Consider the following 17,731-nt stretch of genomic DNA (forward strand, 5'->3'; position numbering starts at 1 on the left):
ACAACCCTGGAGCTCTGCAGACCTCCAACCCAGTCTTCAATTTCAGGAGACACACGGCACCACTGAAAGATACTTACAGAGAAATTTCTTCTTCTTTTCCAAGGGAAATGCATGAAAGGTTTCCCAGAACATCCTCACAGTTGGGTGCGTTGCCGTGTAGTCTCCCTTATAGACAGCGCTCTGTCGAAACCAAACAGTCACATCATTTCATCGAGCACTGGCAAGCAAAGACCAAGGAGAACCCAGACCTCATCTCTTCTGGTATCTGACATCAGGTCCAGGTCTGACAGTTCCAAAACGGAGCACGGGATGGGTCATGGGCAATAGCCTGGCTCTAAGAGCCAGCAAAGGGCTCTCCTAGCAGGACGTGGAAGGCAGGCATCAGGCTTCCAGCTATTCAGCTAATTACCTGTGTCAGTGGGAATCCTGGAGTACCCGCTGACAGGCTGGGCTCCAGAACACGATCCCACCTGCGGCACTGCAAAGCCACTTTCACTGCTGAGGCCAAGACAGAGCAAGTGACTTGCTGATCTACGTATTTTGAGAGGATCCAACCCCTCAACCTTGGCTCTGTACTTTTTTCCCCTTCAAACTACACTGGAGCGAGTTTTACTGTAAGTGAAAACCCAGACTTTGTCTCTTCCCTTTGGTCTTAGGTTTCACTCTAAAATTGGCAGATGGAAGTCCACCCCTCTTTCTCTCTCTGCATTTCTTTCTGAGCTTTATCGGTAGCAGGACAGATTAGTGAGAACCTTTTCAGGTGAATGATGGCAAGGTGTACAAGAAGCATTAAAAAAAAACAGGTATCTGTGGCTTATCACATCTCAAGCCCAGGCTAGTGCCCGCCCCATGCAACTGCGCAATCCTGGTGCTTGTAAGAAAGAAGAAAAATACAACAAGAGGGAAGCTTTACCTCCTCCAGTTCCTCCCAGTTGTAGTTACTGTTTCCAACTATCATAGCCCTGAGCTCTGTGGGCTGGAAGAGTTCCAGGACTTTCCCACCACACACTTTCAGGAAGCCCGTGGAAAAGGCTGTGTACCACTCGTGGATGGAGAGGTTGAAGATGTAATTTACGTAGGCTTCCACAAACTCTTCCCTAGTGCATCAAGAGACAGCAGGCAAAGGAAAGCACTTTGAATAATGTGTCTGAGCAGCAGCACTAAGTTTTCCTGTTTCTGCCTGTAACGTGTCTTGCAGTCCTGAGTCCCCAACAGGTTCAACCCACTGCCCCCCTCTCACTGAGCCGAGTCACTGCAACACAGATAAAGTATTAGGTAGCAAATACCACCATGTATCTGTTTACTCCCCAGCAGTGGCAGCGTGGGAGGCCCTCCAGCAGCCCAGGCTCTATGCTACTAGTAAATCCACCCATGGCCTTGCATCCAATTGCCCACAGGGCCAGGGGGGAGCCAGAGCGACACCAAGCACTGAGGATTGTCGGGAACAGAGACTTCTTTTCCCTGTGGAACCCATGGCCTGAACAGAGGCTGAGTTAAGCAAATAATCAGGATTCAGTCACCAGAGGAACATGTCCACCTTCTGGCCCAGCTCCTGCAACCCTCTGTTTAGGAAGCCCAGGAAGTAACCTGCAGCTCCTCTCAGTCTGCAGGTGTCTGGGGTTACTCTGCACAAGGCTCTCTGCCCACCTGCGATGACCTTGGACTGTCAGGCTGCAGCAAGCAAGTGCTCTGCTGGGGAACAGATGGTGCCTAGAAGACTGCCACTTCCTAAACAAGAGCCTCGCAGAGCCCTAGTTCGGAGGGTTTTCAGAGGCAGCTCCTGCTGACTCAGTCCCCAATGAACCAGGCCAGTGGTTGAGCACTTTCAAAGCCAGAGCTGTAGCCTAGAGGCAGACTGAAGAAACCCTGCTCTGAGAAGTCTTTGATCTGAAACTGCATGGTCAGTTGGTCAATTCCCTCCTTCCTGGCCCCAAAGAGAAAGAGCCACCAAAAAAAGAAAAGAAAAAAAAACACCACACACTCAACACCCCTCACTAAAGAGCAAGGAAATAGTCTTAGAAAGCACGGAAACCTCCTCTCCAGCCTTCACTCTGGTTAAACAAATACAGGATTTGTGCATTTGGAGTACGTGCGAAGAGAACACGCCTCTCAGAACAACAATCCTGTTTTGCTTCAAGGGGTCTCAAGAACAGCATTAAAATAAAAATAACCCAAACATTCTGTAGTCATTGTCAAGGAACTTGTGGCAGGCCATGGTCAAACCCTCTCTTTGGATTTGTTAGGGGTTTGAGCATCTTTGTTCCACTCTCCCATTCTCAAAGCACCACAATACAAGTGCAACACTAGAATTTTACTTGTGCAATGACTTAAAATATTTCCTCTGACTTTTTTTTTTCCCCCCCACACCAGCCAATGTGGCAAACTGGGTCATGAAACTATCCTCGGAGGGTGGAGATGTCGTTTTGGCCTGACACCGGAGAGCAGCTCACTCCTGCACTCAGAGGACAAGCAGATCAAGGAATGCCACAGAATCCAGGGTCTCGATCTATAGCTGCGGAGGTCATAGCTGAAAGAAATATTCTGACCTTTTGGTGGAGGGATTCTCAGTCCCTGTGTTATGTAAAAGTAGTGAGGGATAGGTGAGAAAATTAAAAAACAAGCAGACTGAGAAATATGAAAACTTGGAATAAGAAATCATAGAGTGACGGGGGAGTTATTTTCCAGCGCATTTGTTTTCTTGCTGTTTTCCTGATAGTCACCTGAGCATTACCGAAATCCAAGCCTATTAAGCACTTAACTGCTGCTTAATGCCTCCCTGGCTGCTACAGTCATGAGCCCTTTCTCAAGACCATTTTATGTTGCGACACCCAACACGAACTCCAAAGGAGAAAGGGGAAAGGCAGGCATTTCCCATTCAGCATTTCTCGGTCACAGCAATCCCAGGCATCCTTCTGTTCCCCTTGAACTTCCCTCGGGCAGGAAAGGCAGTGCCCAACGACACGCACGCAGCAAATCACTCAGGCCAGGAGGGCAGCAAATTGGTCCCTGGCCTCTAACTGTAGGGGTAGAGGAAGTCATTAAGCTCTGTAAGGTGGACGAATTGACAGCTGCGTCTAGACTTGGATTTAGAGGTTAGCCCGAGTTCAAAACTCTGGACAAGATGAAGCCTGCATTCTGGAATGCGTTAAGCTAGAGGAGCTACGCACTAGCTTTTCTCCTTAAGGATTTTCTTCTCTTGTTGCTTTTCTTGACTGAATCAACAGCTGCAGAAGCTAACCTGGGTGTTCTTCCCAAACATCTGCTCAGCTAAAATCTTCATCCTCCCCCAGGCCAGTATGGCACACAGTGGAAAAACCGCTGTTTTTCTTCTGAGTGTACATGCCCAGCCTAAAAACCCAACGGGTACTATCACTGGCATTCTCATCTTTACTTCACCGTCACCAGCGCAGATTAAACTCTCCTGTGTTTAACTGAAGCCCATCTTCTCTTTGCAGGGAGACAGACTTAACACTGCTCCATCTCCAGCCCCATGTGGGTTTTGCATGGAGGCAGCTATTTAGCTGTAAAATTGCTCCCTTTTGGACAGTAGTGAAGTAGGTAAGAAGGTAGAACAGGCAAAGCTTTTGTTACCGCAATGCTTTAGACACAATCAAAACCCTTTTAAATAATCAGATTAATAGGAAATGACTTCATCTCCAGGCTTGCCAGCAAGGTCTTCAGCCATCCTAGCACAAGCCCCTAAACCACACTGCTGACTAGTCACTAGATCACACTGTTTTGCCAGCAGAGAAAGAATTTGAACACTGCGAGTAATAAAACCATTTGTAGAAATCCAATTACGGGATTATGAGGAGAAAATAGTTTAGCAGCTGGAAAAAAAAAAAAAGTGGGGGGGAACGGTAGCTGTGCTCGTAATAGCTCTCAGGTGTTCAGTCAAACAGAAAGGAATCTCTGTACAGTAGGGCCTCCTGGCTCTAACCAGGGACGGTGGTCCTCTCTCAGGTGTACTCAAGAAAAAGTGCTTCTGTCTCCAGAATTAATGGTATAGATAAGTTTGCCAGGTTCAGTTTTGTTGGTCACACACAGTTCCTCTCTCTAAACCTCCCCGGGCCAAAATCGTGTTGCAATCTCTATTTACCATAGGAAAATCGCCAAGGGTCCATACAAGGGCCTTTTACAGGGAAGCTGTCCATCCAAAAAGAGTGCGAGACATTTTCCAAATATTGGTGGAAAGATGATGAAAACTTACTTTTTATTCAAGTGCCACCGGCACCCAGTAGCTTTTGAACAACTGGTCTTAGAATTTGTCTGCAGTGACTACCAACTCTCTCCCACATTCCACCTCAGCCAAATTTTCGGTGGCATTGCCCCTGACCACCACGAGTCCATCCCCATAGGCCCCTCCTACCTATTGTCCTTCTGCACCAGAATTTTATCGCCATCTTCGATCAGGTTCTTCTGCTCTGTCACACCATAGCTCTCCCTGCAGATCTACACAAAACCAGACAGCTAATTTTACCAGAAGTTTTTTTCAGGCCATACGGCCACAGAAAGATACAGTAAGAAAGATATTGCAGTTGATGCCTGGCATGTGAAGGGCAGGCCAGAGAAAAGGGTACATGCAGAACACTTTTTCCTCTGCTCCAAACGCTCTGTGTGCTCCGCCACCTCCTACCACTTACATTTGCTGTAGGATTGCTATTAAGTCTAAGCAAACTCAAAGGAAAGAAGTTATTATTTTAGGCAAATTTACTGTGAAAAGAATCCCAAGAGGTAACTAACCAAGCCTGTATTTGCCACGTGCTCTGGCAATAAAAGCACTCCCTTTTTTCAGAATAGAAGCTCAGTAGGTTAATTCATCTGCTCTCACTGCAAGGTGGCATGACAACAAGACAGCTTCCTGCTTTTGCCTGGCCTAGGATGGCACCAGTACAAACATATATTCTGTACATCCAAAATTGATCATGTGGAAAAAATGCGAAAGGGTCAATTTTCAAGCTGTCAATTACACAAAACAAGCTCAGATTTTGACATGTAAGATGAGTTATTAATGTCAAGGTCTGGGATATCACATCTGCTAAAACACTGAAATGAATAAATATGTCTTTGTGTATTATGCAGTATATTGCACAAGAGAGTGTAAGAATGCGCTTTAGTGCGAAAAGAGATTTTGGAGACAAATCTCTTGTGTTACTTCAAACGTATTCTTTTTCACCCAGTCTACATCATCATCATCATTATGGCTTCATCACCTCCTCCTGATCTGCAAATCTGACCTGCATGGGACAGCCAGACCCAGGTCTGATTCACCCCAGAGATAAGTTTGATCCAAGAGACGTTATGTGCTCTCATTTATGAAAAAAGGAAACGGACACTATCCTGCCTCAGCAAGGATTTTCTTCAGAGTGTAGCAGAGTCTCCTGGTATCTTGTTTTTATCCCAGGCAGGTCTTGGACAGAGTCAAGAACCCAGATCAAGCTAAAGATAAACCCATCACTCACAACCTGTTGGAGCAACAGAGTTTTAAAGCAAAGACAGTGAAACATTGAAGTCCTTACCCTCCCAAGTCAGAGGAAAACGAAGCTTGGAGAATAACGATGCCACATGTCTGAGGTTCTAAATGTTTGCACATTTGCCTGATATTCCAGTGTACGTCAAGATCAAACCCTTAACTTCACGGAATCTCCACTGTGTAATAGAAACTATTGCACCTAGGTTACTAGCTAGAAAAAATTCTTTTATTGCCAGAGTAGCGCAAGAAAGCTGGTTACCTCAGCACGTCTCCCAGCAATAGCCTCCAGCATTCTGTTTCTCAAAGTCTGATCAAGTACACTCACTATAAATTTTTAAGTATTAATATTAGTACAGCAAGGAAAATTCTATATTGCGTTAGCATTTCAAGAATTGACCTAGTGATGACAAAACCTGGCTTCCATTTTCAGAGGACTTAGAAATCTACTTCTCGCTGTCTTGTGTGAGAAGTTGGCCACCGGCATTTACGTCACATGCCTCAGTGACAACAAGGCTATTGTGAAAACCACTCTGCTTAATCTACTTACTAGCTCAGTTTTCATAACTGCGTGCAAAAGAACAAGGAGATTGACAGCAAAGAATTTTCACATTTAAACATTTAACATTAATGTAGGGTACGTCCTACAGGCATAGTTCGAAATAAAACATTAATACACATGAATAACTAGATGGGCTTCAACTGTATCACAACAATCACAGCGTTGATATGTTAAATGTGTCTTACTGTAAAATTCAAGCAGAATGTCTCTTCTACATCTTCCCCAGGATAATCCAAAAGTTGCTGAAGACTCCTACATAACAGGCAGGGAAAGGAATGAGGAAAAAAAAAAAAAAAATCAGAGATTCAAAAAGCCACACATCAAGGAGAAACGAAGTTCAGCAGAAGTAAACAGCTTCATACATCCGGACTGCACAGAAAATCTCTGAGTCACCTGAAGGGGTAAGAAGGATTTCTTTGTTAGAAGCACAATAAATGCCACTCCACACAAGTTACCAACACAGTCCATGCCTACCTAGTACCTGGATCCGCTTTAACGATCCTGGCCTCAAAACAGAATTACACTTCTAGTTCTCAAGGACTGCTGGATCTATGCCATCAGCACACAAAGGTCTGAGGGAGTGGAGGAAGAGAGAGTGGTGGGTTGTATCAGTATCACCATCATGCAGAAAATATTATTCTCCTATGCCTTAAAATCCTGCTGCTGTCTTCCTGGCATTTTACCTCATTGTTGTTAAATACAGTGGATTGCGTGGATATCTGTGTGGATACATCAGGTGGCAACTCAGGGAAGAAAAAAAAAAAGACAGCAGTCGGACAGTGGGATCTCAACCTCTCAGTGTCAGAAGGAACCAATATTAGGTAGAAAAGATTCAATACACCATTCAGAAAAAGTCATTGCTTCACTCCATTCGACTTCTTTCTGGCAGAGGAGCAGGTCAGAGTTACTCTGGTTCAGGGATGGGACAGTCCAGATCATGCTCACAGGTCCCATCCTGGGCTACATGATGAGCCATGCAGTGGATCTGCTTGCTAACCCAAGTCTGGCTTGAGGGGAAAGGCTGAGGCTAGGATACAGGATCACGCATGCAATCACACAGTGGAGGGACAGGCTGCCATCCCCCATTTTCAATGGAGCGTGGTAGGCATCTTTTGGCAGGGTTGGTGTCTATTTTCTGGAAATCAGGAAGGTGTTACAGAAGTTAGAGCCTACACAGATAGGTCCAACAGCCTGTGGGAGAGAAGTCTTGCATGAAATTCACCACTAGCTCATATAGGTTGCTAGGATCACAGCCCCCACAAGTCAATCAGTTGTTCAAAAGGGTGATCAGGAGGTGTTCTATTGAACAGCTTTTACCCAGTTCAGCATTTCTTGTTCTCAGTTTGATGGTGTCCCTTCCCAGAAAGGCTGCAAATTTTGTTTTTCCTACCTTCCTTCTGTAGGAGAGAGCTCCTTCAAATCCTCTAGACAAGGCTTCACATTCAAGAGTTTTTTGTACAGAGCCAAGGGAAAGTGAAGGTCTACCACCGTGAAGTTGTATATTGCAAGACCACATATAATGCCAATCAAGTGAAACCAGTTGTGTTCTACAAAACACTGCAAAACCACACAGAAAAATCCCGATGAGACACTGTCACTGGTGCAATGCACAGTACCCTTTCACCCATGCGCTAAGCAGCCAGCCTCTGGAGGTGTGAGAGGAGGGGAAGTGGAATCAGAGAGGTTCCATCAGGTCCCAGTTTGGCTGTGAATTCCTTGCTGAAGTGCAGCACAGAAGAGAAGGTTCAGAAACCAAGCGCTATTACTTTTATAAGCCATGACCAGCTGTGGAAACAGCAATGGCAGCTTTCCACCTTGTTTACCTTTTATTTCTTTACTACATATCTCTGCATTTAAACATTAACAAAGCCTCAACGTTTGCTGTTTACATTCTGCAAGAAAACATGTTAGCAATTCTCTCCCTACCACCCACCCTATTTTCTGTCCAAAGCTTACGCAAACCACAGTGCCACCTGGGCACACAGGTGTTGGTACACCGGCCTCCATTCCCTCGCATACTTACTCTTACACTGGTATGTCAGTCACAGACTGTCTGCCGTTATTTATTAAATGTTGTAAATAGGTGATTCGTTTTCAGTGCTTACATTGTCACTATTCTTCGTGTCAGAAGACGTGTTTTTACAACGTTAACACCAGGAGTAACTACTCTGTAATGCTGTTTACAAGTTACAAAAGGTAATTTCCTTCCTTGTAAGATGTAATTAATAAATTAAAAAGAACCCCACCCGGGAAATTACACCTTAAGGGAAGGCTGACAACATCATTTCTCATCTTGCTACCTAGGAAGGTGAAGAAATAAGGGCATAAGCCACCACCTCCAGCATAACGCTATCTGACAGCCACAGAACTCACACTTCATTCTCTTCCAAAACCAAACAACTTTCATTACAAATCCTGTTTCTTGCCGTTTAAGAGCTTCCTCACATAATGCATTAACAAGTTTAGACCCTGAAGGTGATAAGTGATACATGACTAAATGGATTGGTTGAAATTATGTGAACAGCAAGGGAAGCACAGAATTCTAATGCCATTACAACCTAAACCCCCGTTTCCGTAGAACGGCACATGGTTATTACATTAATTATAGTAAGAATTCTGTTAACTGTCATCTGATACTTAATACAAGTTTTATCATGGGATAAGAATAAAGAGAATGAGCCAAATCCTTAACAGGCACAATCATCACCATTCTCCTCAAGCCAATGTACCTAAACTAATTTACACTGACTGAAGATACAGCTCACACTGTGTCATGGCTGGAAAATGAGAGGAAGATCATTTCTTTCCCATAGTCTGTCACTAACTTTTCTTCCATTCAGATGAAGCCTGTTACTACAACCTGCGCATAGAGAGGGCAAGGGCTTACCGTGTCTGAAAACCACAGCAGGTTTGACTCCGGGTAGTAAGTGAACATGCCATAGATGGGGTTGAGGAGTTCTTTTAACAACAAGAGGAAAAATTCCTTTGTCACTCCCCCAGCATCAACAGCTTCCTCACCATCAAAGATGACCTGTAGAAAAAGCACGTCAGTAACAAGGATGCAGAGCTGAGGCTGAGTTAATCAGACATCTTCCTAATTAGAGGCCACACAAAGCAATTTGTCTAACATGCCCAAACCCACTGCAACCCATGAGCATGTTTCAGTGCTCCACCTGCAGGGAGGGAAAGGGAAGAGGGGTGGCAAATTAGATATTTTGAAAATGTTTAACTCCTTTCCTTATGTAAATCATAAATAACTACCTGACCTCCCAACAATCAAAGCAGCAACATGACAGCAGCTGCTGTCAACCTCTCAGATAAAACATGTCCTATTTTAAGAGGCTTGTTCCTGCAGAAAGCAAAACAAAGACTGCATAATACCACAGAAATGTCCCCTCCCCTGCTCCTTATATAGTAGACGCACCAGGAAGAGAGTAAACTCCCTCTGCCTTCTTGTAAACTGTCCACTGCCAAAACACGCAACCCTCACATTGATTACATCAAGCATCCCTGTGTGCTACACCTACGGAAATGCCACTGTACGCTGGTGAAGCGGTAATGTGAACAGCTGAAAGGCTGCAGAAATGTTGGCTGGACAAGAGGGTGCTAATGGTGTGGAGAAAACTTACTTTAAGAGGCTTTTTCAAATCAATGTCTGAATGGATGCTCAACTCCCTTAAAGCATCACCAACTAAGTTACTCCTGCGAACGTGAAGTACCAGGAAAGGGCTTCTGGCCAGCAGAGGCTCCAGGGTAAGCAGCATGAAGACATTCTGCAAATTTGCACCATTTATTGCAACCTGTAAATAAGAGAGAGATGAAAAACAGCCACTGCTCAGCATCTTTATTCGCATGGAAGGAAAACAGTTAACTATATGCCTGGTGTTCCTATCTTCCTTACACCTTTAGTCTGGTTTTCCCAGGTTACCAGGATTACGCACTCACTCTGTACAAGTGTGTGTAGCTTGTATGCCTGTCCCCCCCATCTCACATACCAACACCTTTTGAATCCGCTTATCAATTCACCAAATTTGAGCAGAGAGATCAAATTCCTGAACATTTTTTTACATTAGGCATGTGGCTGGAGAAAAGAGGCTTTATTCAGGCTCTTACCGAGTGAGTCAGAGTCCACAAGAGAAAGCGGTATTACTAGCATGCCAAGTGAGGAGCCAGTTGGCAGCCACACCTGGCAATGCACCAGGGAATCCATCACAACTCAAAGCTCTCATCTACACGGATTTCCCGGACTCAGGTAAGGCAAAGACCGGTCAAAGCTTTGACCACACATAATGCATTCATTCTCATGCATTGTCCACAGCATATGTCAAATTCACATTTGTAAATACAGTTTAAAAGTCATTTCAACCCAAGACAGAAATCCACTGAAAACCAGCCTTCCTCCACTTCAGCTCTCACAGAAGTACTGGTTTATTTGGCCTCTTCAGTGGCTGTCTATTCATAAAGACCCCATATCTCAGGGCAGCAAAACCTTTGCAAGCCTGCTGTCCTGCCAAGATCAGGTAGATACTCTCCTCGCAGCAGTGCACTGCTCACAAGCCAGGCAGCTGAAAATATACACAAGAGTGTGACAAAAGCAGGAGAAGGTGACTCCAGCTTCTGAGCGTAGGCCAAGCCAGCCTCCTCTGCCTTGCTGCGGGCTCTGTGTTCAAGTGGCCATAGAAAAGCAAAGAGATAGGTATTATATAGAGCCAGCATCATGGCCAACCTCAGCAAACTCGTTTCGCAGAGCACAGCACTAGTCCCAGACCCCGGCTGCACTGGATGAAAGACAAGTGCCCAACGCTTTACTCCTCTCTCTTCAGCTTCCCACACAGTGACCGCATGGAAGCGCTGACATGTTCTAAAATACAGGCGGTGCCACACAGGCTTGGGGACTCTTCCCAAAAAGAAAACAGCTGTGTCACTAAAAAACAGCTGAGCCACCTGCATAAGCAATGCCTGGGACTGGGAGGTTTACACTGGCAAAGAGACCAGCCGTCCTTGTCACAGCCTGGCTGTAAGCTGGCTTGGCTGCCACCTACAGGCTAAGGGTGCTGGAGCTGAACATCTGCTGTGAGCATGGCCCTGGAGAACCTTGGGTCTGCACCCCTCACTGCAAACGGGTGGGTGAACTGCTGACAACAGCTGCTGCTTGCAACAGTGAACAGTGTCAGGAGTTTGTCTTCAAACCTCACTTCTTACAACCACTCCTCCTGCACCACGCAGAAAACTGATTTTCAAAGTGCCCAATTACCTGAAAGCTTGTCATCTTTTCAGCCTTACAGCTCTTCTAACAGAGACCTCACCTTACTACTTATCCTCGGACTATCATAAGTACTCCCTCTCTATACAGTTTAAATTTCCACCACATGCACACCTGGCAGTTCTGATATTACCAAATATTTTGAAGTGAAAGACACCAAGCATTGCCTCTGCAGTACCCAGGGCAAAGAGGTTCTCCAGCTGCTCTGCTCTCCTGTATCATGGAAACAAAGTGCTGCACACACTAACTCCAGTGAATGCCTTTCTTTGCAGGCACCAATGCAGGACGCAGAGAAAAAGAAATGGGACAGGAAAAACGGGAGAGAAGGATTACCTGCATCTGTAGTTCTGCATCTGTCTGTAACATCTTGGTCTTAGCCTGAGCATCGAAGATGAAAGGATAAGAACAGAGCGTCACAGCATCCTGCAAGAAAGACAAGGAGACTGGTTCTTATCTACAGCTTCCGTAGCACTTCTCTAAATAAGAGTTATGAAAAACAATTTTCTTACCTGCATGATAGATGGTCTTACTTTCTGTGAAGGAAAGAGAGAAATATGAAAGTCTTTCACTCTTGATTTTGTGTCTTATATTTTTTTGGACAGACTAATTCAAAGGTGATCCAAAGAAAATGCCTCTCTTCTGGGACCAACAACTCTGGTTTTGACTCTTAAAGAAAAGCATGGGAACTTCCTTCTCAGTAAAATGCACAAGTCTGATTCGAACAGCAAACATTAGCAAAAGGACTAACTGGCAATGTGTCAGCCTGCCATAGGTGAAACTTTATCTTAAGAAAAACAAGAAAGCTACCCCCAAGGAAGAGACCAGACAAAACAACAGAAGAGACTACAAGGCCACAACACGACAATGTAAGAGCACTGTCGCGAGGCAAATCACTCCTCTCATTAGCCATATTGATGCATTTTTTACTTTTAACTATCACTGTTCCATAAGTTTGAGCCAGTTTTTTATTGTTCTGCTCACTAAAAGCAAGCACAGAGCAGGACTACTTAAATGATGAAAAGCAGGGAACGGGGGACACAGCACACACCACACTTAAAAAGCTCATGAACTCACACACGAAAATTCTCGCTAGTCAGGTTTTACTCTTGCAGCATCCCTTGGCAGATGGTTTTTGGTGTTGGGATTCCTTCCCTCACTATAATTATATAATCTCACTGGGCTCCTACATAGCATATTCCAGCCCTCAGTTTAGTTATCTCCTTTCTTACAGATGGGAAAGTGAGGCATAAGGAGGTGAAGGGTCTTACCCAAGATCACCCAGCAGGTTACTGGAAGAGCCAGGAATAGAACCCACATCTCTTGAGGCTTGGTTCAGTCCCCTAGCCAGAACGCCACACTGCCTCCTCTTACAGAGCAACATTTTAAGATCACTGGCTACATTATTCACAATACCTGCCTAAACAGCAGAAGTAAAGGTTAAAAATTATAATTTTAGAACACAGGATTTGGCTCCTGAGGTCTCAGTTACATTAAAAGGATCCAGTGACTGATGTAATCTCCTTGTTCAAGGACTGAATGAAATTCACATGAATAACCAACCACAGAGATTGTTGCAAGCATTAAATATTGTTAGCTCCAGCAATTCTGGCAGCCTTAAAGTCAACTTTGTCAAGCCACCAAGTACCCAAATCTGAGAGACTTAACATAAAGATGCTTCTATACTGAATACATTACACTCATTATGGATATTAAAAATACAGATCTATGACCAGAGAGACAGACATGAACAAATATTTCATGACTATACATAAAAACTCTTACCATACCAGCCTGATGTAAGAACCACATGAGATAATCCTCCTGAATGTCCACCAAGCTGGAAATCTCAGGGATATAAAACTTATCATATTCTATGTGTTTAACCTTCTGATTTACCTAGTGAAGAAAACAGATGGTTTTTAAAATAAGGCTATATTCAGCATTTTTCTTAGAACACACGGGTTTGTTTTCATAAAACCTATTACAGCAGCTTGTAACAAGAGGATCCAGAAAATCTTGCAAAAAAAAAAAAACCAACCACATGGCCCCTTATATTTTAGTACAAAGCAAGTATAATCAAGATAAACCTCTTCCTGACATATTCTAGTTCCCTCTCCTCACCCAGACTACCACAGTAGAAGCAGAAAGCATCAAGGGAGAGGTATTTATGATGCCACAGTTCACTGGTGGCTCAGCAGCATTCTTTAGGGTAATTTTTTCTTAGTGTTTGAGACAGGACTGCACAAGTACAGGACTATTCAGGTACCCTGAATTCAGGAAAACCACTAACGTCTTCCTCACGTGGTCTCTTGGTGGACAATGACACAGCTCACAAGCCAGGGCTGTGACCAATTTGCAAATGGCAGACATGACTGAATCACCTTGAGGCACACACCCAGGCTTTCCTCTTACCTTGTGGAGTTTCTCCAGAAGTCTGAGAGCAGCTGTAATATAGCTGCTGAACAGGACTGGGATCAACAGTGTCTTTCTTCCACTTAGAAGATAAACCACTGCACCCTTATAGAGGTCCACTAGCCTGAGGAAGTATCTCGGGCACACTTGAGACCACCAGTTATCTGGAAAGCAGAGAAGCATCAGTACAAATCCTGAATTAAAGGCCAGAGTAACCCCTAAATTTAGAGCTGAAAATCGGGGAACACACCTAAAGATGGCTTAAAGAACCTTCCCTATTCCTGTCCAAGGAAAGTGAGCAAAGAGTAAACTAGATACCTGAAACTGAAAAGCGCTTCCCTTTCCACTCTCATACAACCACCCCACTCTTTACCCAGCCCCAATCCCTTATCAGTGTGAGAGCCTGAACTAAAGGTTTTTCAACCTTCAATTCCAGACACTGTGATCTTGCAGACAAACTGTCGTCTCCCAAGTGATAAAATAGCAGTGGCCTGGGCAATTGTCCGTAGTACCACACTTTTCTAGCAGATGTCAGAGTGTATCCTGGCATGTCTGCACTTACTGTCTGAACTCCCCCTCTATTTAGAATAGCTTGCTTTCTTGCCAAGGACAGGTAACCCTTACCTCTCCCCTCTGAAGGGGGCCTGACTATTAGCTTCTTTGCTAGAACCAATCCGCTCCAAAGTAGAAGCTGGTGTCTGGGAAACCATCATGTCAACTGTTAGAAGCAAACACCAATTGATACTGAAGTGTCAACACAACAATAGATTCTGGCAGTCAGAAGTAGGAGAATCCTGCTAAAAATCACAGTGGACTACTCTGAATAGAAGCCGAACCTTGTTTCCAAAGCCTCTCTTCAAATAAAAAAAAAAAAACACAAAAAACCCAAGCCACTAAACCTCAAAATAAATTTCAGTAGAGCAATGCTCCTAGAGGTCTGAATGCATTATGTAGCATTTTGCATGATAATGAGATTTAGTATAAAGACAACCTTAAGAAACAGAATAAGATAATAAGAAAAGTAATAGCTTAGCAAACATAAGTATCAAACATTAAGGAGCAGATGTTCTGCTTGGCTTAAAGTGAGCTCACAGGAAATAATATTAGCAGAAATAAGAAGATTCAGAAGAGAGAGAAGAACTGGGGTGTTCAGCTTGGACAAAGACCAGCCAATAGGTCCTGTGCAGAGGGACAAAGGATCTTTATATTTAGAATATTCTTACTTACGTTATCAAGAAATCATATGGTAATGTGGACAACGTCTGATTTAAGAAAATAATATAATATATACAAAATCTGTGTTCACACAGAGGTGTGCAAATTTATTTGGAACTGAGTCTCTGAATGTAGGTAAACTAGGTAAGGTAAATTAGATTAACCTCCCTAGTAAGTGTTCTTTGAAATATTTTACTTCTAAATCAAGAAAATCCAGGTTAAGAATTTTCTCATTTATTATCCACACCACCATAAATTTTATGTTTTATATTATTGTAACTAACTTCCCGTATTTTACCTGCATGACATTCTTCATTTCCTCATAGTTCACGTTTAAAATTAAAAAGAATTATAAACATAAAATTTTACATGGGAACATAGGTTTGGGGGGAAAGACTCCTTCAGTCCTTCTGGTTCCTAGCTGCTTTTTAGAGGCAACTGCTTCATAACAACCCTCACTACAGCACAAATAATACCCAATTCTCATGGCAGCTGTTCTAACAAAGAGAAAAACTGCACCAAAACAAAAAGGTGACTGAAAAAAGTCAGTAATCAAGGTAATACTTTGTGTCCCAGCTGGATACCGAGAGCAACATGCATCTTAAATGGCAGCCTCTTACCAAGAACTTTGCTGGGGTTGGTATCTAGGCGCAGAATAGCCATTGCTAGAGGAAGCGTTAACGTAATATAATACTTGGAGTCTTGGAAGGGTGGGAATTCAGGGAGAATCAGATAGATCCTCATCGCCTCAACATCTGGTGGTGAGCTGGACAGCTGAGGAATCAAAAAACTTTCAAAGCTCTTCAATATCTAGAGGAAAACAAGACAACAACTTACACCAGGTGATAAAGCACCTACAATATAGGTGATGTGTAATAACTGATGAAAGGGAGCGCACTCAGAACAGGTAGATTTAACAGCTTTTGCTGATGACCTCTTAAAAACACTCTATCGGATTTTTCCAAAATGCATGAACTTTTGGATATGTTTTACCAGGGCTGGCTAAAGGTTAGTTAATGCCCTTAGTAAAGGCCACACCCCTATTTTAAAAGTCAAACCCAGAGTAAAAAAGCTACAGAAATTACAGCTAAAAATGGCACAGGGAACACACACAATTCTATCCCACAGCTCTGCATTCATGGAAGAAATCCTGAGTTAGAATAAACTATACAACCATAAAGTACTCAACTCCTGACAATAAGGCAATAAGTGAGCACACAGTAATTATTAACGAGTATAAAATACACAAAATTAATTTCTGCAGCCATTTCAATTATTTAATGCGATGAGATAAGCCTTTTAAAAGCAAGTCTTGGAGGCACATTCTGAGAAGGTAAAAATCAGCCCAGGTCAGTGGAGAAGTATCCATGGATACCATGAAGGATCTGGTCTGCAGATTTACAATACAATCCTTCCCCCCACCCACCTCCCCCCCAAAAAAAACCAAAAACAACACAAACCACCTTCTGTTACTTGCATGTTGCAGACGGAAAAAGCCTTCATTTCCCCTCCGAACACCCAAAATTGTGATACCTGGTCTAGGAGAACGGAGTGCTGAGAGTTCATCAGCTTCTCAAACAGCACTCTGGTGGAGTTCAGATCAATCCCTGGGATCTTCGGACTGGTTTTAAAATGTTCATCAATTCTTTAAAAAACCCCAGACAGACAGGCGTAAGTTTAAGGAAGAGACACCACTCCCTAAGTTTTGGCATGGTCCGAGAGCAAGCAACGTAGAAATTACCTCTAGGGAATTAATCAGACTAGAAGCAAAGCAGACGTTGGAATATTCTTGCTAAAGACAAGATGGACAACTCTCCCTTCTGAACTCCTCCAGGCCTTGGTTAGGGTAAGGATTCTTGCAGAGAAACACTTTATCAGAGTCTTTGATTTTCCCAGGACTCCTTCACTGACCAGAGCCTGCCTAGACAGTCCAGACTGCTTAAAAACCTATAAAATATGCATCTATCACATGCACCAGGATTCTCTGTGTTGTCTTCACATACACTACTTCTGTAGCAAAGCCCGTTCAATCACACCAAGCAAGAAAGGGAAGGGTGATGCATAAGGAGGCACTGACTGCTGTACAAGGCAACATCAGGTGAGGGCTTTTGAGAGAAAATGGGGAAACATATTCAGAGTAGCTTTTTGGCATTTTCTGAATTTTCTAAAACTAAACCATGACCACAATCATAATACAGTGCCGCTGTAATTTACTCGGGCTACCTGCATTAAGAGCGATAATGAAGGCAAACCTGCAGAGGACAATATTCTAACAGCCAGGTCGAGCAACGCTGAATGTCCAGTCCAGCAGGTAAGTTACCTAGCTCAGCATCTGTGGCAGAGGCAGTCAGCACCACTGTCTGTAGTACAGCTGCACATAAAACCTTGCAGTTGCTTGTAAAAAAGGTCAGCACTACAATTCCACTGACCTAAAGGATTTCCAAAGTCTGTCCCTACTCATCTGAGACTGTGCTGTATTAGACACTCCGAAGAGAAGGGTAGCTGTTAAAGATGGCATGCGTGTGTCAGTTTGCTGGAGTGACTATGGCACAAGAAGCTAAACAGAGCCTGCTGTAGTAGAACGGCTATTTCCATAACAGCACAGGTACCAGGCTGGAAATAGCTCCTCGGAGTCACTGTGAGATACAGAGCACTTCAGGCTGTGATGTGCAGCAGCAGTATTGGAGTGCGCCCAGTCACACAGCTATGGAAAAGCTTCTTTTCCATCTCATCTTGTGTACCACAATGCTGTATTGCAAAGAGGCCTATATGGCACTAGGACACCGGAGGGATATACTAGGGTATTCCT

The 17,731-nt window shown here is 43.8% G+C and overlaps 1 protein-coding gene across 1 annotated transcript in view; it reads right to left on the bottom strand.

Moving 5' to 3' along the window:
• LOC104498473 (probable E3 ubiquitin-protein ligase HERC3) overlaps window positions 1-17,731 on the bottom strand; it is a 45,238-nt gene that overhangs the window by 2,186 nt on the left and 25,321 nt on the right. The window contains exons 11-23 of the mRNA XM_010141858.1: window positions 16,456-16,567; window positions 15,543-15,732; window positions 13,708-13,871; window positions 13,078-13,191; window positions 11,805-11,828; window positions 11,629-11,718; window positions 9,662-9,832; window positions 8,920-9,063; window positions 7,423-7,589; window positions 6,218-6,284; window positions 4,370-4,452; window positions 914-1,097; window positions 78-180 (exon numbers count right to left, since the gene is read on the bottom strand). Of these exons, the coding sequence (XP_010140160.1) occupies window positions 78-180; window positions 914-1,097; window positions 4,370-4,452; window positions 6,218-6,284; window positions 7,423-7,589; window positions 8,920-9,063; window positions 9,662-9,832; window positions 11,629-11,718; window positions 11,805-11,828; window positions 13,078-13,191; window positions 13,708-13,871; window positions 15,543-15,732; window positions 16,456-16,567 (1,613 nt within the window). The remainder of the gene's footprint in view (window positions 1-77; window positions 181-913; window positions 1,098-4,369; window positions 4,453-6,217; window positions 6,285-7,422; window positions 7,590-8,919; window positions 9,064-9,661; window positions 9,833-11,628; window positions 11,719-11,804; window positions 11,829-13,077; window positions 13,192-13,707; window positions 13,872-15,542; window positions 15,733-16,455; window positions 16,568-17,731) is intronic.

This window comes from Buceros rhinoceros, unplaced genomic scaffold, assembly GCF_000710305.1.
Source record: "Buceros rhinoceros silvestris isolate BGI_N320 unplaced genomic scaffold, ASM71030v1 scaffold7108, whole genome shotgun sequence".
Taxonomy (NCBI): domain Eukaryota; kingdom Metazoa; phylum Chordata; class Aves; order Bucerotiformes; family Bucerotidae; genus Buceros; species Buceros rhinoceros.